The sequence below is a fragment of the Nesoenas mayeri genome (genome assembly GCF_963082525.1).
Source record: "Nesoenas mayeri genome assembly, chromosome: 3".
In the NCBI taxonomy this organism is placed as follows: Eukaryota; Metazoa; Chordata; class Aves; order Columbiformes; family Columbidae; genus Nesoenas; species Nesoenas mayeri.
The window spans coordinates 11,096,566-11,118,844 of record NC_137544.1 but is presented as its reverse complement, the minus strand read 5'-3'; the positions used below and the strand labels follow the sequence as shown (position 1 = coordinate 11,118,844).

At 37.6% G+C, this 22,279-nt stretch overlaps 1 protein-coding gene across 3 annotated transcripts in view; it reads right to left on the bottom strand.

Moving 5' to 3' along the window:
• The window catches only part of WDR35 (WD repeat domain 35), a 44,535-nt gene extending 22,992 nt beyond the window's left edge, over nucleotides 1-21,543 (bottom strand). For 2 of the 3 annotated variants that reach the window (XM_080342246.1, XM_080342247.1), the window contains exons 1-11: nucleotides 21,381-21,543; nucleotides 20,661-20,778; nucleotides 19,836-19,907; nucleotides 17,383-17,475; nucleotides 15,748-15,876; nucleotides 15,398-15,531; nucleotides 14,399-14,564; nucleotides 14,163-14,302; nucleotides 11,915-12,040; nucleotides 8,667-8,852; nucleotides 5,885-5,945 (exon numbers count right to left, since the gene is read on the bottom strand). In XM_080342246.1, the coding sequence (XP_080198372.1) occupies nucleotides 5,885-5,945; nucleotides 8,667-8,852; nucleotides 11,915-12,040; nucleotides 14,163-14,302; nucleotides 14,399-14,564; nucleotides 15,398-15,531; nucleotides 15,748-15,876; nucleotides 17,383-17,475; nucleotides 19,836-19,907; nucleotides 20,661-20,778; nucleotides 21,381-21,404 (1,249 nt within the window). In that variant the 5' untranslated portion in view covers nucleotides 21,405-21,543. Of the gene's footprint in view, nucleotides 1-5,884; nucleotides 5,946-8,053; nucleotides 8,087-8,666; nucleotides 8,853-11,914; nucleotides 12,041-14,162; nucleotides 14,303-14,398; nucleotides 14,565-15,397; nucleotides 15,532-15,747; nucleotides 15,877-17,382; nucleotides 17,476-19,835; nucleotides 19,908-20,660; nucleotides 20,779-21,380 lie in introns of all 3 variants that reach the window. The other variant, XM_080342248.1, reaches the window with a different exon arrangement.
• Between the last annotated feature and the right edge of the window lie 736 nt (nucleotides 21,544-22,279).

The window sequence follows — 22,279 nt, the reverse complement described above, 5'->3', positions numbered from 1 at the left end:
AACGTAACTGGAAGAGCACTATCTATGTGGGAAACTACGCTTTCACAAAATTGCCTATATAGTGTAAACAACTGCATGAAAGCAGGGCATAGGGGACTTTTTTTCTAGAATTGTTTTAGTGGTTTATACTAGACAGGCATTAAACAAACAAACACACACACACAAAAAATACTAGCAGAGAAAGCTGTTAAAAGTTAAAATCCAAGTCTAGATTGGACATTAGGACGCATTTCTTCAAACAGAGGGCGGTCAACCACCAGAACAAGCTTCCTAGAGAGGTGGTTGATGCCCTGAGCCTGTCAGTGTTTAACAAGCATTTAGACAATGCCCTTAGTAACATGTTTAACTTTTGGTCAGCACTGGAGCAGTCAGGCAGTGGGACTAGATGATTTTTGTAGGTCACTTCCAATTGAAATATTCTATTCTATTCTATTCTATTCTATTCTATTCCCCCTTCTCACCTCAGAACCTTAATCATTGGGCTACACTCCACTCCTAAAGCTATACGAAGCAGCACAGCTGCAATACAAGGAGAGAAAGCCCCAGCCACTCCAAGTCTGGGCTGTTGCTGAAGCAGAGAGGGAAGAGATTTGTCCTTTCCCGCAAAAGGAAAGATGCTCATTTCAATTCCTTCAGGCTCAGCAAGGTCTAGAATCCCTTCCTAGACAGCTGATTTAACTACCCAGTTTCTTTAGTGTAGGAATTATTATCATCTTATACGGTGGCCTTGATTTTAGCAGCAAGTGCTGCTCGCTTGGGCACCAGTGCCCTTCAAAGAATTCACGCTCTGACTATGAAGCAGACAGAAAAGCAAGTGCTTTCAGTCAGAAGGAGGGAAGAGATTTGGACATCTCTCTGCTCAGCATTTCCAGTGCATGGCAGCTTTCCATGCTAAAGTTGGACTTCTTAGATTGTCTAGCCATCTCCACTGATTTTGCAGATAGCTAACTTCAGTACTAATGTCTTAATACTTGATTTCCAGACCTTGAAAATATGTATGAAAAACATTTAAACAGGTGCCTTACTTTTCAGCGATCAAATACTGAAAAGGATTAAATGCACCATCCCAATGCCAACATGTGAAATAACTGCCCTTTAAGTTTTCTCTGTCCCAACTGAATGGGACACAGGACAACTCATGAATGACTACGGTTTACAAAATAAAAAGAAATACTAAAAACCAGTTATAGCTTACTTTAAAATTACCAACTCCAACAGCAATTCAAGTGCTGTTTCATGTGTGGTTCAGTCACCCTTGCTAAGGCCTCCAGGAGGAGGTGAGACACCTGGGCATGACCCCAGCGCTCTGCCTTTAATTCACCTGTATGCTGACCAGGCTGTTGTGGTCATTTCACTAACACACACGTGAACGATAACTCAACATTTCACCGTGTCAGTGCTCCTAAGCGCATGTAAGAAGATGATATAACCCAGTCTCTGTGACATTTTCTTAGCAGGTACCATCTGCTATGTTTCCATTAAAAAGATATTATATAACAAGATATTTAACCTTCTGTAGTTTATATTTAGTTATTCAGAAAGGACTTTGACAGAAAGCCTGTGAAACAAGCACAGAAGAAACTCCGATGGTTAATTTCTGTACCTTAGCAGGATGGAATGTAATAATACTAGATAGTGGAGAAAATACTAATTTATGGGTTAGCAAACACTAGCTGTTGTGAAGGACCCTAAAAACAAGGCACAGGAAGAAAAATGCCCTTGGACAAAGTAAAGAGCAACATGAGGATAAGCTTTAAAGTGTAACCAGCCATCAGTGTTTAAAGAAAGTTGAAGTGACGGATTTTATAAATTAACAATTTGTACAAATTGTGCCTTAACACGCATTCTTAGAAGCATTATTCAAACACTTTGTCAGGTACTTAGCATCCCTAGAATAGTCATATTTTTTCTCCACTATTTATTTCCTATTAGGTCAAAGCCCCAGAGACCAGCAGGGCACCAAAATCTCAAGGAATAAAATCTTTATGCTCAGTAGAGCGCCAGGTGATTACTATTCCAATAAGGTGCAGTCTCCTAAACACCAAAGATATTGTGTGTTCAATTTGCAGTGATTACAGCCAATCAAAAAACATAGTTTTAGACTCATGGCAGTCAAAAGCACTCACTAAAGAACAGGCAGGAGCACACAGATACCAAGTGGTCTGTTAAGAAACATCCTACTATATAACAAGGCATTTTTCATAAGTATTTATGAAAATCAAATAAAGTAACAATCTAAGTATTTTTAAACCACTGTGAAAGATGGCACTTGGAAGTCTCAAACAAGAACAAGAGTTCAAAAGGAAAATTACCTAAGGAACTTATTTTCTGGACAGAACTCAATGAAGCAATTTATCGCTTTAGCCTGAAAAACTGCTTTGGTAGAAAGAAAAAGAAAAAGAATTTCACAGACATATAATGTGTTTTTCCTAAGTCAATAACACCTCTCCAATTATCTTAAGTAAAATATATGTTAATTTTACTTTTGTACTGCTTATATCTTAAACTATTAATGAATACCCTCACCTGATAATTGATTTAAAGCTGATTTTTTTCATTTATAAATGGGACAAAAGGATAATGATTTTGTCAGAAATTATGCACCAACTGGAATCTTAAAAGAATTTACAGAAAAGTCTTTTGCTTTTAAAGTTTTACAAGGCCTTCTCTCTCTATGACCTCAGCACAGCCAGCCAGCTGCTTGGGTTCAGCACCCTGTCAAACTGGGATAATTATACGTCCTACTGCAAAGAAGCTGCAGCTGTGATAAACAGCATGATGTACTGTACATTAAGACCTTGAATGTGTACAAATGTCTACACATCGCACAAATTGACCTTACATTATAAATATTTCAAGTTATTCTACAGAAACATATCTTCAAAGGAAAGCAACTATGATAAAACCAGCACAATGTGCTCCAAAAATGTTGCATTTACAGGCTTTCACTTCCACCTTAAATCCCTTCTGTAAGTTTGGCGGGCTAACTTTAAAGGAGCCTTACAGGATGCATATATTAAAAAATAAAGGTTGAATCTTTGCCTATGTTCACTAGACAGCAATAAAAGTCTTGCTTGTTATGTTTGAGCTCCTGAGACTACAGAAGTTTTTCAGGACTCCAGTGTAAGTTGGGGAATGACCTATTAGAGAGCAGTGTTGGGGAAAGGGACCTGGGGGTCCTGGTGGACAACAGGGTGACCATGAGCCAGCACTGGGCCCTTGTGGCCAGGAAGGCCAATGGCATCCTGGGGTGTATTAGAAGGGGGGTGGTTAGTAGATCGAGAGAAGTCCTCCTTCCCCTCTACTCTGCCCTGGTGAGACCACACCTGGAATATTGTGTCCAGTTCTGGGCCTCTCAGTTCAAGAAGAACAGGGAACTGCTGGAGAGGGTCCAGTGCAGGGCAACAAAGATGATGAAGGGAGTGAAGCACCTCCCTTATGAGGAAAGGCTGAGGGAGCTGGGGCTCTTTAGCTTGGAGGAGACTGAGGTGTGACCTTATTAATGTTTATAAACATATAAAGGGTGAGTGTCACAAGGATGGAGCCAGGCTCTTCTCGGTGGCAACCAATGGTAAGACAAGGAGTAATGGGTGCAAACTGGAACACAAGAGGTTCCACTTAAATTTTAGAAGGAACTTCTCAGTGAGGGTGACAGACACTGGAACAGGCTGCCCAGGGGGGTTGTGGAGTCTCCTTCTCTGGAGACATTCAAAACCCGCCTGGACACCTTCCTGTGTAACCTCATCTGGGTTTTCCTGCTCCAGCAGGGGGATTGGACTGGATGATCTTTTGAGGTCCTTTCCAATCCCTAACATTCTGTAATTCTGTGAAAAATGCAAATATTCCTAACCTCAAGTATTTGCCCATCTATGAGGCTGAAGGATTTTCACAGATGAACTCACACTAGGGAAGAGCACTGTATATCTGTGCACTGAACTGGTCCTTCTGACACTGGAGTGAACAGAAGCAGAGTGCAGAAAGCTTAGTTAAGCCAAAGAGAAGCTTTTTCCAGATTGTTTCATTTCTTCAGTACAATTCAAATACAGTTGGAACAACAACAGCATTTTTCAATTAAATAGCATTTCTCTTTAACTGAGCTATGAAGTCGGTGAAGGGTTTGGAGAGGAAGCTGTATGAGAAATGGCTAAAGTCACCTGGTTTGTTCAGCCTGGAGAAGAGGAGACTGAGGGGAGACCTCTTCATGGTCTACAACTTCCTCACAAGGGGAGGAGGAGGGGCAGGCACTGATCTCTTCTCTCTGGTGACCACTGACAGAACCCACGAGAATGGCAGGAAGATGTGCCAGGGGAGGTTTACGTTGGACATAAGAAAAAAGTTCTTCACCCAGAGGGTGCTGGAGCACTGGAACAGGCTCCCCAGGGAGGTGTCACGGCCCCAAGCCTGACAGTGTTCAAGAAGAGACTGGACAATGTCCTCAGACACACGGTGTGAACTGTGGGGTTGTCCTGTGCAGGGACAGGAGTTGGACTTGATGATCCTTGTGGGTCCTTTCCAACTGAGGACATTCTATGATCTGTTTTCAGTCACTGGAGAAGATTATTTTCTTCTGCACAGACAGCTGTAGGAGACAGGTTGTAATGGGGGAATAATAAAGAAACTGATACCTTTGTTTATAATGTAAATAAATGAAACTATCCCAGCTAGATTTCAGAAGCTCAGATAAACACTAGAAAAATGCAAGAGTTTAAATACAGAGTTAGAGGTGTACATGCACAGCTAATTTTGACTGTTTGAGTGGGATTCATCTCACCTAATTTTAGACATATCTGACAGAGATGAGCTGGTTGCCCTGGGCTTGTTTGTACCCAATGGAGAGCAAAAAGACCCCTTTGGGAATGATTCACTGAACTTATTTTACATGTCAGCTGTAGAAATGAGATGAGCTACTCCCTGTAAGACCCTGAATCCTCCTCCCACTGCCTCAATCCCACCTGTCAAGTAAATCCAGGAGAACAGCAGGCACATGCAGCATAGACATCTGATCAGGAGGGAGGAAGGGACAGGGGGGACACAACAGACACCCCACCCACACCACTACCACCCACCACATCATTCACCCACCACATTCAGTGCTCAGTTCTGGGGTTTTTTGTTGTTGTTTTAATTGTTGTTTGGTTTGGTTCTTTTCCCTCTATGAATTGTAAAAGTATTGGTATTGAATTTCCTGGGCAATTTATTCCTTAAGATTCTGACGTGCCACCCCTATTGTGAAAGGTGGCAAGAGGGCATCAAGTTAACAAAGAAATTATGAGACTAAAAAGTACCAACCATACTTCATATGCGTTCCACAGGACAAACAAGTCAAACTCATTCATCAGAGCTGGATACTCTTCATTTTCATTATGATCTACAATATATATTTGACTCACCACTTATTTCCTCCTGTTATCACTGAAAAACTGAACAATGCTAGAAAATGACACTTAGAAACTTATTTAACATATGATGAAACTGTTTAGTAGCACTGGTTGAGGAAAATAACCTCTATGATCTCAACTGTTTTTGTTCTTTTTTTTTTCCTCTCTACTTATATTATTCTGTGAATTGTTATTACTTCCTTATCTTACAGTTCTTCATCTTACTTTCCTCATCATTTCTATCTTACCAACACAAATTGCAGTTCGTAACACAGGAATCCCTGATTACATGTTTATTACATTCAGTGAGAGCCGAAGTAGAAGTGACAAGCCAATATAAAGTCATAGTTACAACCACATATAGAAGGGAAGGTCACAACATTTGGATGCAAGGGGTCTTACCAGACAGCGTTTGTTTAATTGAACAACAGACTTGCATAAGAAATTCATTATGAAGTCTAGGAAAAACAAACAACAAACAGATAAGACTACTGCAAGTTGCTTACCAACATCAATATATTTTGAGTCCAAGGGAGTGCCAATGGAATTGCAGAGAACCAGCACATACTGTATGGAAATAAAAGCAAGTGTCATTACTACCACATTTTTTGAAAATTAGTAAGCTGTATAAGGTTTTCTATGAACACATATCTCATAACCCACATTTCACACAATCTAACACTGATCAGCAACAGAAAACAGAGACCGTGATTGCAGTAAATACAAAGCAGCATAAGCATGAGAGTAATGAGACATTTGGCAATTTGCGCTATAAACAAACACAGAACAGGAAAATGACCAGCTGTTTTAAGTGAAGGAGCAAATCTACCAGACAAAAAAAATTACACAGGAGGTACCCACCAGCGGGGTCCACAGGTAACATGTGGGCAACACAGCCAGTGTCTCACCCCTGGTCTGTGGGGCTCACACCCTACTACAATTATTTAATAGGATACACCAGCAACTTTTCAGTGACTCAACTATCTCCCAGCTGCTCATGCAAAGGATAATCTAATAAATTGCAATAGATCGCCTTGGTAGCTCCCACAGGTTAGGACCCTTTTTCTCCTTGTTCTCCTTGAACATTCAAGAGGGCTACAACATGAGAACTGTGAATAAGGCTACATCCCTCCCCCATCACAGATACTACAAAACTGATGACTTTCATTAGCTTTGCCCATCTTGTAATCCTGCTAGGGAAGGCTTTCGTAGCACAGATACCTCAGATTGGTCTGTTAAACTCAGGAAAAGGCAAATAAACAAGAACTGATCCAGACACCAATGCTTCACGATGAATTTATTTAATTGCATGCTTGCTGACAAAATTTATTTTTTTAAACCTAAAACAAGGATTAGATAGCTTTATGATGACTGCATGGGAAAATAAGAAAGTCTTGAATGAGAAGTGTGGAAATGAACTAGCAAATTCTACTGTAAAGTGTTTAGATTTTAAAAAATACAATAAAATACAGTGCTGCCAAAACTTTTATCACCTAAGAGCTGTTATTCTGACTCTCCAGGAAATGGAAGATGATTAGTTCTTCATAGCTCTTTCAGTCCCGAACAATTAATGTAATTGTGGTAGCAGACTACAGCAACTATACAGCTTAACCCTTCAAACTGACAGACTGACAGCTTATTAATCACATGAGAATGGCAGAATTTAGGTTTTCAGCTACTGTATGAACTTAATTCCTTCAAAGAAAACAATCTGAACAAGGATTTCTTTTAATTAAATAATCTATTTTTCTGGTTCTGCCACCAATAAACACCTCTCAAAAATAGTTTATTTCTTTGTGCATGAGTTAAAACTTTCCACCAGCATTCTCAAATTTTTCTTTTCCAAAAAATACATTGAGCCTCCACGTCTGCAGGAAACCACACCTGGCTTTTAAAACTATTTACTGTTTGTTTCCATTTTGTTTATATCAGTTCTTCTCTGCTAAATTACCCCAACATTCACTCTTTAATCACTTTCTCTTTCATGCCCTTTTTACTTATTTCTGAGACTCTAAGTCAGTAGCTCAGGGACTGCCATGGGGTGATGGAGTAACAGTGTCCAACCAAGAGGCTGCATGAGCCAGGACAAGGGAGTTTACATCGCGTGAGTGGATCAAAGCAGAAAGCTCAGGCCTTGCTATGGGTATCAGCAGCAAGTTCTTGGTAACTTACTGACATTCCCATCCACTTGCAGAACCTTTAAACAGTTCCTGATGAAATTAAGTCTTTTTTTGCCCCAGCAGCCATGGCTGTGCATTCTGCCATCTTGAAATCACAATTCTAATAACCAAAATCTATTGTAAAACAACCTGTTTTTTAGAAAGCAACTCTAATGAACTGCTACCCAAAGGATAAGCTTGTTCACTTCATTTCCTAAAAGCTGACCCCCCACAGTGTTAATAATCACACCGGAGCCATTTAGAAATAATTGAAAGATGCTTATTATCTGTAATTTTCAGATGCTAAAATTAAATCACTTATTTATGATAAAGAAAGTTACACTGAAGTCCCTCTACTGTTTGTTTCCTACTTTAAGAATACAACCCAGAAAAATCTCATTTTATTGCCCTCAATTTCATCAAATGGTTGGCCATGTATACTGTATTTTCCCTCCATGTGACAGTACACCATTTATTGCACAATCAAAAAAAGCAGTATTAAAGCATTTTTTTTACCGTTGCACCAATTGGCTCCGTCTCATTCTCCTCCTTGGTAAGCAATATACAAGTGATACAGAAAATAATTCAGAGGTGAACACAGTACGAAAAACTGTGTAACAGTTAGTTAGCATGAGGCTAACCAAGCAGAAATTATCCAAAGGATAATTTTATCATATCATTTGTCATTACATTTAAAATATGTAAATAAACAAACAAACAGAGCCGTTTGTAGTAATGTGTGATTTATATCACCTAAAAAGTTCCCCTTTTTCCACTTCTGGCTGATTAAATATTTGTTATTCTGATGCTTTCCTGCTTTTACCTTTTCTTTGAAAAACTGTTCTAAATATTTCTGAAGAAATATTAGTCTAGAAGGCTGCGGTTTTCAGTAAGTTACTAATGGCTACGAGAAGCTAAAATACAGAGGCAGTTAATCGGTTCTGCACATTTTTGCTATTACTTTGTTTTTTGTTGGGGTTCTTTGTTTTTAAACCCTGAGTCCATTCAAGTGCCAGTCTGTCAAATAACAACTGAATGACACGCTCTGAGACAGCTTCAGAATTTTACATTTCATCTTATTCTGGCTGTAAAGCACTGAGCATTTCAAGTGAAAAATGAAAGACTTTACCTGAGGTTGATTTTCATCTGCTTTAGTTGCTAATACACAGAAGTCTCCACAAGTTGTTATGGAAATCAAGCTCTTGACATATTTCACATACTTCTCGTTGTTTTTTGTGTCCCAAAAGACTACACAGTATTCTGGACGATCAGGTCGGGTATATGCATAAACAACTGTATTGGAGCAGTAACCCCACTGCCATGAGAGAAAAATTTGATAAAGCCTATCAGAAATTATAAGAAATTCAATAATAAAATGTTCATAGCTATGACAGAAAGTGCTTATTTCATATACACAATCAGCATTCAATGTTTTTATATGTCAAACAATGACCTGACTTATTAAAAGTATGTGAACAGAGCTCTGGTAATAAGTTATTTGCATATTATTAAACTGGCAAAAGAATCCTTCCCATCATGCAGAATAACCTGTCACAATCAGAACTGGAGGATCAACCTCAAAATGTGACAAGATCTCATTTCCCCTCGTTTCTTCCTTTTTCAGCACATACACAGAAATACCCACTGTGATGATGGTTTTTGCCATGAAAATGCTTGCTCAATGACCATTGATTTGGAAACCCAAAGTTCATTTCCCAAGGGAAATATAATAAACACCTCAAACAGTGGAATTCCCGAAGCAGACAAAAATAAGCAATTATGTTGGAGCACTGTAATAACTCACATCACCTCTTCCACATTAGCAAGATGATAAAAACCCTCCCTTCCCCCAGCAGAACATAATTAATTCACGTAACAAGTCAGAGAAAGGGCAAAAAGGCAAAAGAAGAAATAGAATATCCATATACTGTAAAAAAGAAGAAATAGAATATCCATATACTGTAAAAACCATGAAGATACTATTTTATTGCATTCAACTGACTTAAATTATAGAAATTAATAATGAAAACCCTTTCTAACACAGCAGAATCAGAAAATATCTCAGAAAGGAGGTGAAGCTGACAAACAACTGAGATATAAAGCAAACCACTTAAGGATGATGATGCAATTGTAGAAAAATTAATAGAATTTTCTGTATTAGCATTTACTAGAGAGAAAAGAAAGCTTGTTAGAGAGTTAGGCAGAAGGGTTACATCACTCTACCAGGAATGAAACTAAGGCAATAAACTAAAGTATCAGCAAAAGAACTTTCAGGGCAGATTTATAAACTGAAAGATAATAAATTGTCAGAACTCTAATGTTAGATGGACATAGATAAATACAACACACTGGACAGTCATCATGCTTTTAGCCTTGGAAGCTGTACCTCATTCATTTATTTTTATCATTTATCAGAGAGGCAAAAGGCATGCTAATGAAGATGACCCAACTAATATGACCTACTTGGATTTTCAAGAAAATCAAGCTCATGTTGGATACAGGAAAATAAATAAAAGGATTGGAATAAAGGTCGTTTCTGGACAACCAAGAGCACACTACCCACAGGATCCTTCCCAGAGATGCAAACTGGATCTTATACTATTCTGAGTATTCAAAATTTATATGAAAGGAGTAAGTTATGAGGTAACAAGTCAGTAAACTGTAAATCATGTTTGTCAGATCTAAAACTGATTTCAAGAAGCAGCAAAGGATGCCAGAAGATGAGGATATAAAGTGAAATCCGATGTAGATTTGAACAAGGTAATATATACCTGAAGAAATGTAACTAGAGCTACAGACTCTAAATCAGTACTAAAACTCCAAAAAGATATGATGCAAACTATGAATAGTTTAAAGAAGATCAGCTCAATTCATAGTTTTTACTGTCATATTATTTTAGATTCTCCTTTTTCTTATTATGATAACACTTGAAAAATACAGGAAACTGGAATATTTAGCAGATTGTTAATGTGCTACTAACACTTAATCTCCAGGTCATTAATTCCAATCCAGACTAAGCTAATGACAGCTTTGAATTGCTACCATTTAATGAGTGTCACCTTTTAAAATATCCAGTTCCTAAAAGGGAGTTACTGATATAATCAGAAAGAAGATAGAGGTAGTAATGTGTATTATTTATTGAAGGACAACAGATATCATTCACCATAAAAATATTTAACATTGAAACTGAATATACTACCAACAGGTTAAGAGTTTATGTGCTGCAGAAATAAATTAATTTGACCACATCCTTTTCCACTTTAAATATGCAAAAGGAAAAAAAGACAGAGCTTACACATGCAGTTTCTAAAACTAAGGTTTCAAAAACATTATTCATTTGCAAACTATGCCAGATCTTGAAATACACATAGTCTCTTAGATACTGATGAGTTTAAGGAAAAGCAATAAAAGCTGTGTTCCAGCTGTTGCACATTTCCCAGAATAAACATTAGGTAGCATTTCCTGCAAGATTAATTTTCGGCTCAAATTTCCAAAGTCTTTTCCAGCAGATTTACAACAAACTATTTGAGTTTGCTTCCTAGCAGACTTGTGTTTATAACTCCCTGACCAATGATTTTTCACAAATGAGTGGAACAATACATTTCAACATAACTGCAGCATGTTCCTGACATTATACTCTCTGTCTCTTTAATCACAGTGGTTACACATTGATGATTAAAGAACATATCTTGTGTTGGGGAAAAAAGAAAGTACACAATAGTGTAGACTGGGCAATAATCACTATTTTTGTTAAACCGTAAATTTAAGTGAAATAGTCCTAATTCTTTAAAAACAAACAAAACACCCCATATGGTAGGCAAGATATAAACATTATTTAAAATTAGCTGAATACACACTTGTAAGAAATGCATTGGGAATTCAAATACAAGCAGAAAGTACACTTATCAGGTTGCATTCATTTCTACTGTTTAGGTTTCTATACAATTTTCCTTGTTCAAACTAGTAGTTCACCACCAAAAAAAATGACAGTAAAATTAAGGCTCAAATAAGTGCCATTGTCTGAGCCCACTCAGTTTAACCAAACAGCAATGCAAACATTGGAATCCATGTTGTGTGACAACATGACAGCTCTAATTACTACCACATTTAGAATCATGCCCAATTCTGTTAATATTAACGAAGCATGTTTCCTTATAATGAAAATAAAATCACAAAATCATCACAAATGCAATGGCTAATTCATTCCATCAGCAAGGCAAACACACTCCACTAAAACTTCAAGTCAGTAGTGTTGATCAGGCAATAATCATAAGTTAAGCATTGATTTATGTATTAGAGAAAGCTGCTTTTTCTACCCATCCAGAAAGAGAATAAATAACAGGAAACTTATTGCTACGGTGCCACATTACTACATACCTTGTAATCTGGACGAATGTTTGCAAAATATATGTAAGAATCGACAGCTAATGCAATTTTCAGTCCACTTCCCTCCCAAGACAAGGCTGATATCTGTTTGCCAGGAACTTTCAGTGTGCGCAAATGCTTGTTTAAAAAAAGGAAAGACAAATATTCTGAATTTATCATAGGAAAACTACTCTAAAATACATAACAATAGTTTTGATAACTGATGAAAACCAAACATAAATCTTCTTTACCCCATGATGCCTCCCAAATTACAATACACATGTGAACGAGATATTTAACATAGATTACCATAAAGCGTTCTTTTGCCTCAATTCTTTTTTTGTCAGAGAGAAAGAAAAAACAGGACCCAGTGATAGTTCAAACACACAAAAATAAATAAGAGATACAGAATGACAGCATAAACATTTTTTTCCTTTGGTTGGTAATTCGAATCACCTTTATAAATTCAGTCACTACTAAAATAAACACTACAACTGTACTGACACCTGACATGCCTCAGAAGTTTCACTTATGCTGGAAGTATATCAGTCAGTTGATGTATAACACCCTTAAAACCACAGCTGATAGTTTAAACAAATGAAGACGTATAACTCCATCTATGTCAAAAGCGCACAATGAATCAGCTGCAGAGGCACACCATTTGCAGTGAGGCAATGGACTTTCTCCTTTGCTCTGTTCTCTTTCAAAAAAAGTCTAAGAAAGGCAGTTAGATATCCCTTTACAATTGAAGAGCTAGCAAAGAAATACACTTTCTTTTTTATACCTTTATTTTGCTGTAGAATTTGAAGCTGCATGAAGGAAACAACTGAAATAAAATGTTTTCAAAAACTGTAAACTTTGTCCCACAGAGCACTTATTTGTGGGAAGCTTTTTGTTTGCAAATAATATAGATGTATATAATAAATGATATATTCATCTACTATTTACTGTAAGATTTAGCATAATCTTAGGCTTTTAAATAATAAAACATTTTACTGAGCAGAACACTCATGCTTAGATCCAACTTTCTTTTTGAGGGCATAACTTTGTGCCAAAATAAACTCTTATCAATGAACTTAAACAGTTTAGTACCTATTACATGTCTTTGATCAGATGTAAATACTAAATCCAAATACTCATCACACATTGTTCACAGAAGATACCATCTTCCAAAAAGTTAAGTCAGCACCTGAATACCAGAAATAGTACAAAGCAATTCTAAAAATCTAAAGAATTTACTTCTAAACACTAGATACAGAATCTGGAACACTTGTTTCAGTTAATCTGAAGGACATCAGCAACCAGAGTTGTAACAACGTAACTGTCAAATCCTTTGGTTACATTTAATGCTTCCAACTAAGGAAACCCCCAGAGATGACATTGGATCTGAACCCATTTCCCAGCACAGCTCACAGTTCTGTCATTACCACAGTTACCTCGGGACTGGTGACTTCTTCCTTTGTACAAGAAACAAACTTCCTCACGCTGATACCCAACATTAACTTACAGATTCCCAGATACATTACTGGTAAGGAAAGCAAAATTACCCAAAATTACTCTGTAAGGCACAAGTAGCACCATGAACAAAAATATATAGGAAAGTTGCCTCTCGACTGTTTAATATTTAACATCTTGTAAAAAAGACAGGAAGTGCTACAAAAAAAAAATTTAAAACAATATCTATCCCCAACAGACAAACAAAGATTAGAAACAGCTTACCTTCTGAGAGGTTTCTGAGTCATTGCTTTTATTGATACCAGATGCCGCTTTCTCAGTTTTAGTGACTCCATAAAAATAGAGGGCAGCATTCACTGCATTATTTTAAACTCCTAATCTAGAGATTCCTGTGTCTCCTACACTGCCAGTAGAGAGAGACAAGTACTTCCAGATTTGATACCCAAATGTTAAATTAGCATCTTAACTGCTGCCTAAACATTCCAAATCGCTCATTGACTACAGTCTGAACTCAGGTATCTGAGTTAGGTGTTCGAAGTTAGACACTAGGCATACCTCATTATTTAGTGTTTTATGAGATGCACTCAGTTTTTCAAGCTGGGCACTAACTTGCTGTTCTAGAAGGGAATCTGGTCCTGTGTCATCTTTCCAGATTCAGGTGGATATCCTAGATACCTTAAAGCACATTAAACACACTAAACACCTACCTTTTGGCATCCAAATTCCACCAGTAATGACCATGTAGACAAAACATACCGAGATAAAAAAAGCATTTAAGTTATTTAAGTATATTAAACATTTTTACCTCACCAAACGGATTATAGAACTGCACAATGTTTACATCTTGAGGAGTTGCTTTTATGGAGCCTGCCACCGCCAACACACTTCCACAATGGTTCCACTGAATACATACTACACTCATACCGGTGTCAATCAAAACAGGATCTAGTTTTTAAGGAATAAACATGAAGAATATAAACATGAGTACACATTTTGGGTTGAGAGTAGCTCAGTAACCAGCAGCCCTCATATTCTACTTACTCTGGTCATTCTCATCTCTCATTATCTGGCATCTTCCATTCTGGTAACAGACAGCAAGACAAGGACAATCTGGTTCAACGTAACCTTCTGTGCCATGATACCAGTGTATCCCAGCGATCTCGAATGGCCCGCTTACGTTAACCAAACAACTCACTTTCATTTTCACCTAGACAAGAAGGGTTAATTATTTAAAGTCATATACAATATGCTATTTAGAAGAACAATTTAGATTCCTACTGATACCTTGCAGAAGACCAGATGTCTATGCATTTTTTTTTTCCTGAGCCAAGAAAAATTATCACATTCTCAAAATTTTAAGAATTTGAAAAACTTCCCTTATTCAATGACGGATGAGACATATGTAAACATATATTTTAACTACAAAGAAGTACTTTAATGTTGGCATTTTCATTCTTTGAAAAGTAACTTAAAAACAAAGAAAACATACAAGGAACCTTACTGAAACTTTGCAAAAAATAGAAGTAAGTTCAGACCACTCCTGGCCATGAGATTTTTTAAAAAAAGAAACCCTCTATCTGTTTTTTATTGATAAAAGTCTCTAGAATAATATATAAAAGTAATTTGAAAAAACAAGTGTTCAAATTAGAATACTATTTAAATAAGTTTACTTCTGTAATAATTAGCCCTGTACATCTGGTAACACAGGTAAGAGCTTTTTCTGAAAGATAAGAGTGCACCTGGATCACAGCAAGGAGGGCTCAATTAGTGCTATCATAAATATTTGTACATTTTCAATAACTATTGCAAGGCAAAAAGGTATTAGTTGATGCGATATTCTGTCAGCTATAAAGAAATAAATATTTACATTATAAAGCTGCAGTTGTATAAATCTTGAATACAAACTTTGTGTACAAGACCTTGTCCAGTTCTCAGTACTGAAGTCCACCAATGAAACAAACAAACAAGAAATGAATTAAGAGGAAGTAAGTTTTTATGCCTGTTGAAGTTAATACCTTTATTATACCACCATGAACTTACAATAAAATTTCCTTGACTGTCATAAATGTGAATGTCTCCATTTGCTATTCCAAAAATTAAAACTTTGCTATCAGAGGACCAGGCCACATGGGACAGGTGGATACCTTTCAAGTCTTTTCCCCAAATGCGATTGCCTGTAATGGAATATTGATTTAACTTAGTAAACATACCACAAAATTTAAAATAGGATGCAAGCCACCAATGTGAAAACAAAAACAGCTAAAGAAAGTAAAAGCAACAATTAGAAAATAACTATTAGCTGTATTTATCTAGAGAAACAGAGCCACTATGTACATAATGTTGAAAACAAAAGCTATCTAATACAACAGTTAGTAGAGCTTAAATTTCACCTTCCACTGATCCAACAATCACAGCTCCATCTTCATATACAATACAAATCTTTTGTCCATCAGCATTCCAGCTTATGCTTCGAACAACAGATTTATTTCTGTTGTTAATCATCTCTTCATACCAAGCACCTATTAGCAGTGAACGAAATCTGAGTTATATTCTGATTTGATAAACCTCTAGTGGATACAAGGTACATGCAAGACACTGAATTCAAACAGTAAAATTATGTGCAAATAGGATAATAATGACATTTCCTAGCAATATTAATTTCTGAAGTTGTAAAAAAGAATAAAATAAAAAAAATAAAAAAAAATAAAATAAAATAAAATAAAATAAAATAAAATACATATTAAAAGTTTATAAAAATTACCAAGCAATCAAATTAGGTGTTAAATGAAATGGAGAAACCTGAGAATGGTCTGCTGATAACTAAACATGAAACAGTAGGTTACATATGACTCTGCAACATAATATACAACAAAAAGCTGCAGAAGCAGTAAGTTTTGGAAAGGAATTAAACAGAAAGTTGTTCTGCCTTTTCAGTAAAACTCTAGCAAGATTATGCTACAGTGTCCCCCAGACTACTCAAACATAATTATTGTGTAACACGGTGTTCAGACGTGAGCTACTTATTTCCAAAAGAAGCTGACTAATGAGGAAAAGGAGAGGGGAGCCAAAGTCCGAGAAGGGCCCTAGAGGAAGAGATCCGTGCTTATGTAATTTCAGAAATGATAACAAAACACTAGGAAATGTAAATGGAGGGAACAATCATCTTTTATATTAATATGTATTAAGTAATTTTCTGGTTCTTTTCCAAAACTAAGAGATGATTTATGTGATAGTAGCCACCACATATTAGGCAGAAAGACTCACCAAGTTATATTCTTTATTCCTGAAATAAGAAGCTAAGCTCAGATTTTGTTTCCATTTTTCACTAAATAAAAATCCCCAAGACAAAAAGTAAACGCTTTATTTTGGTTTTCTTTACCACGTGTTGGGTGGTGGTTAATCTGACTGAGAGGTTTACTGGTTTCCAAATGAATTTGGAAGTATACGTACATGTGAAAAGGTCAAGAACAGTAAAAGCCAATTACAACAGTACACTGGTTCATCATACTAGTTCACTGCCTTAATTAAACATTTTAAAAATTTGTTTTTATGAAAGTATTTAACTGGTGTTCTAAGCGGGGTTGCTAAGTTCTTGTAGTTCTACCAACATGTCTGTGTTTGATGTACTTTGCAGAACTATTTAAATATTACAATGATACCCAGAAGAGAACCTACACAAAGAAACACTGCTACTTTTTTTAATTTTTGTTCACTATACTATTTTCCTCCAAGGGAATAAAGTAACAATGATAAGAAAATAAGAAATGTAGAGTAGTTCACCAAGTATATAGCTAAGCACTGATATCTTTTCCCAAGGTAGTTCTGCAGGATAAATGCCTTTTTATATTCCACTCCAGTCAGAATATGTAGACAAGCATTACAATAAAATCTTGGAAATTGTTTTAAATCTATTTTGAGCTTTATGAAAGACTGAAGAAGAATTGTAAAAATTGCTGGGAAAAAAAGAAATAACATTTCTCACAACATGGGATATTATCTCATTTCTAATTTGTCCTGTAGAATACCTTTATACAGCAGCCACACAATGATGAGTCCATTTTCATCACTGGTAGTCAGTTTTTGATACTGTTCATTCCATGCCACCACTTTCACAGAACCTAGAAAATTATACACATTTTTTTTTTAAATTTACATTATTTAAACAAGTTAATAAAAAACACCACTTCCAACTTAATTAACCTGGAGCTTTTCAGAAATATACACTGCTGACTTTGATTTCATATTAGGTATTCTTTCAGTATCACTCATTTCCTCTTCCAAAATTCTGCTAAATAGTTCCTTTTGCTTCTGTAATCACCCACTTGAGTAACTTCCTCTCCAAATATTGCTTCAATACACAAAAGTCAAATCACAGTTTTACAGTTTCTTATCACCTCTGACTTAGCTTTGGAAGCTGACAAAACTTTACTGTAGCAAGAAGTTTTGCATTTTCTTCCTCTTAGTAGTTTGATCTTCAGTAGTGCTGCACTTTCAAAACAAAATCTCCCTCACAATTACCCAAAAAAGCACTCTACACACAATTCCTTCAGACTTTCGAGTCTCATGCGGGATCCTACTCATAAATATTTGACTTGTCTTGAATCATGTTCAAACCATTTCTAAGCAGCATCTTATTTCATCAGTTCAACACTGGATATGAACTTGGCCACCTCAAGCATCACACTCTTTCACGCCCTCACCACTGGTCATCCTTTTCCTCTGTATTCTTTCAATTTTTCAGCATTTCAGTCACAAACTTTATCAACAAATGCAACTGAAAATATCCCAAATGTCAGGGATTTTTTTAAGGCAACAGTAATCTTTTTTTCAGAATTGCACACATTAATTCAAAATATCCGCTACCTCAATTCCTCACAATTCATTCTTTCAATCATATTTAACTTGGCTCCTAAAATAACGTGGCTGTTATCAGGTTTCAATTGCAAATCCTCGTAAAAAGACCCTTTCTTCAAATAACGTAAGGATTTTAGCATCCTCTTCATATTTCACTGTCCACAGATGATAAACATTTAGCATTTCCCATGCAAGAGTTTAATTCCTCACTGTCTAATTTCCCTGCATTCAGTTTTTACTTTCACAGACTACTCTTTTATAGCCTGTTTTCTAACCTCTCTAAACTTAATCTGTATACCATACTGCAGTCTACTTAGTACACATTCTGTAATTTGCCAATAAAGGGAAAATAAAGACTTATTTAACAGAGATCAAGTTTACCAAACTCACTTCTATTTCTGCAGAAGAAAATGTAAGGCCACCATAACATATAAGTAAATTTCAAAGACACTATCCAAAAAAAAAAAAAAGCCAACAACAAAAAAACCCCAACCAAAAAAACAACACAGTCCTATCCACATATGTGTCACTAGAAAAAAATGCTTAAGAAAGTTTTTAGTCTCGTTTCTCATTTTAGCTTATCGTACTGAGTTTAAAACTTTATAAATACAGTGTAAAATAAAATTGTTCTCTTTTTCTTTTTTTAAACGCAGTAGAACATCATTGTTTGGTTAACTCAGCAATTCCAGCATCAACCGCCCATCAGTTCTATTTTTCTCTTCTGCTATAAAGAATTCTTCATCTGTCATGTACCAAGGTAGCATGTGAACAAATGTGTGGGAGCAAATGTATTATGATATTTTATGTAAATACCTAAAAATATATCCCAGTCCCACACAACTGATTAAAATGTCCATACTATCCAGACTAACCATTCTGAAGTCAGAGTTAACAAGTACTATTCCAGAAGCACTGCATGATGAAAAGAAAAAAAAAGAAAAAGGAAAGGGAAAGGAAAGGGAAAAAAAAAAGAAAAAAGGGGAAGGGGGAAGGGGGAAGGGGGAAGGGGGAAGGGGGAAGGGGGAAGGGGGAAGGGGGAAGGGGGAAGGGGGAAGGGGGAAGGGGAAAGGAGAAGGGGGAAGGAGAAGGGGGAAGGGGGAAGGGGAAAGGGAAAGGGGAAGGGGAAGAAAAATAGCAGCATCCACTTAAATAGAAATCAATACTTCCTTCTCAGGATAATCAATGCGGATCAAATAATTCGGAAAACGCAAAGCCTGGATAATACAAAACACAAGTGAGGCTGTAATGTCAAAGTTCACAGACTCAACCTTCAAAAACCATAAGCAAACTTCAAATTGTAACAGGTAGAGCAGAGCTTGGTTTGTGCAGCGTGCATTCTGTGTCACACACACGGTATCAGCCAGGAGAACTGAGGTAAGGCCAGATCAGTTTGATTCTCCACCCAATAATTCACTCACAGATATAAAAGAGTGACTGTAGGTCTTTCATCAGATAACTTGATAAAAATAGATAGCCAAGCTGTTATATACCTGAGTTGAATACTGATAATCTTTATTTCAGGCTCATAACAAAAAGTTATAGCAAAATTATGCTATTACCTTCACAAAATCTTGTATTTTTAAAATTCTAATTAAATGTTCCTTAAATGCTCAATGATACTTACCACTATGACCGTCAAGATGCTGATTCACAGAAAGATTGCTAGGAGCTGTAATTCCCTTTATTTTTGCTTCATCTAAAAATAACAAAAATACCTATAAAATAAACCTAATAAAGTATACATATTACTATGTCTCTATCAATACTGCAGCTCTAATCACTGTTTCAATACATCAAATTATTCACCTAAAAGTACGTAAAATGTAACTGCAGGATGAATTTTCCACCCCTCAGTTCAATGTGTTTGCATTGTCTCTGGCATCCAAATTAATATAATCTTTATGGTCTGGCAGTTTTTCAGGAAAAAATACCAGTGAAACAGACAAAAAACCTCATCACAACAAAAATCATGGGTATCACATTGTTAAAATAAAACAGGTTTAAAAGATTTTAAAAACATGCTAGATTTTCCTTTTCTTGAAACATATTCATTAAAAACAAAGTTACACAGCTTTCTCCCTAAAACTATTAAGACGGTAGAACAAACAAAATCAAGAAATAATGAAATAAGTTCCAAAATAAACTGGAAGCCTATACAAAAAGAATAACAATTAAACATATGCCCCCCAAAAAATAAGAAGATAACTTCAGCAGATAATAATAAGTAGATAAATTCCATGTGTGCCATGTAAGAGAAGCTGGAGGAAAAGAGTGTTAAAAACAAAAAAAAAGTGAGAGCATATTTGATGTTTACGCCAATACACAAATATGTACAGATTGAAAACATTAGCAATATTGTCAAGTAACTTGCAGAAGGAGTTATGCTTTCAGAATTCTCAAGTGTGGTGTATTTTATTCTTAAAATGAAAAAAAAAAATAATTCATTTACCTGTCTGTGTTTCTAATTTTAAAACTTTCAGTAACCCATCGTCCCCACCACAGGCTATGAAACCTTGGTCCTTACTCCAGGCAATAGATCTTAATCGAACATTACCAGGAATTGCAATCTGAAAAAGAAATATTTTGTATCTCTACATAGTTGTAAGACTCATGTTTTATTTTAAAGTATTCTAGTTGAACATCTCAAAGACAGCTGTGCTAGGAAACAAAATAAACTAATTTCTATTGACAGATCAGTACATGCAAAAAGACACAGAAGACAATTAGCATTACAAGCTGTAGTGAAACTCCAATGCAGCACTTGAGAAAAGGGAAATTAATATATATGCGGCAAATAATAATAACGGGACATCTTCAAAGATGCACAAAGAAGGTGACATGAGCAACAAAGCAGGTGCGAGGAATCACACAGTGTGCAGGTCTTTGCTACGAGCTGGTCTCCAGCTGAAGAGCCACGTCCAGACTCTCGTGGGGGAGCAGTGGCTGAGGAGACAGCTGGACGTCCAAGGAAACCCAAACCCTCAAGCCCAGGCCGAGAGGGCGCAGGCAGGAGCAGGCAGAGCAACACTCCGGGCAGGGCCCAAGCCCACGGCCGCACCACTAAATCCAGCCCGAGAGTCCCCTCAGCGCCCCGAGGCCTCTGCCCTCCCCTGCCCCGAGGGCTGCCTGTCCCCCGCCACCCTGACTTTCCTCCACGTCCCAGGAGCACCTTCTTATACAGGTAGATTAACATCCTGCAGGAGCGGCGGGCGCGGGGGGCCGACCCGCACCGCTCCTCACGGCGGCGAGCCCGGCGCGGCCTCCCTGGTAACCGCGTCACCCTGGCAACGGCCGCCGGAAGCTCACCCCACGCTCGCGCTCCTCCGCTTCCGGGAGCGGGAAAAGAACAGACGCATTTGCTGCCACCCGCCCGCTGGCGCCGGGCACGGGAGGTCCCGCCCCTTTGGGGTGGAGCCAAACTCTGGCTCCGCCCCCAGAGCTGCGGGCTGACGCTGGCAGTCCCTGTGGCAGCCTCGGCGGGCGCCTCCTGCCCGGTCTGGCCAGCCGGCTCCTCAGCGACCCGGGCGGCAGCGACGGCGAGGGGAGCCCACTGAGAGCGAAGGGCTGCTGGCGGTTTCCCAGTCCCAGTCTGCACAGCGATTAACACTCGTACTCACCTCGGGTAGGAAGCACTGGTAATTAATCGAATCCAGAGTTCTGTTTTCTGCCCCTCGCTGCAGGAAAGTCACTGAGGTGCTGCAGAGAGTTCAGAGAAAGGCAACGAAGCTGCTGAGGGGTCTGGAGCACAAGTCTGGTGAGGAGCAGCTGAGGGAACTGGGGCTGTTATCCTCGAGTAAAGGAGGCTGAGAGGAGACCGTATTGCTGTCTACAACTACCTGAAAGGAGGGGGTTGGGCTCTTCTCCCAAGTAGCAAGGGATAGGATGAGAGGAAATGGCCTCAAGTTGCACCAGGGGAGGTTTAGATTGGATATTAGGAAAAAAATTCTTCCCGGAAAGGGTTGTGAGGCATTGGAACAGGCTGCCCAGGGAAGTGGTGGAGTCACCATCCTTGGAGGTGTTTAAAAGTCATTTAGACAAGGTTCTTAGGGACATGGTTTAGTGCCAGAG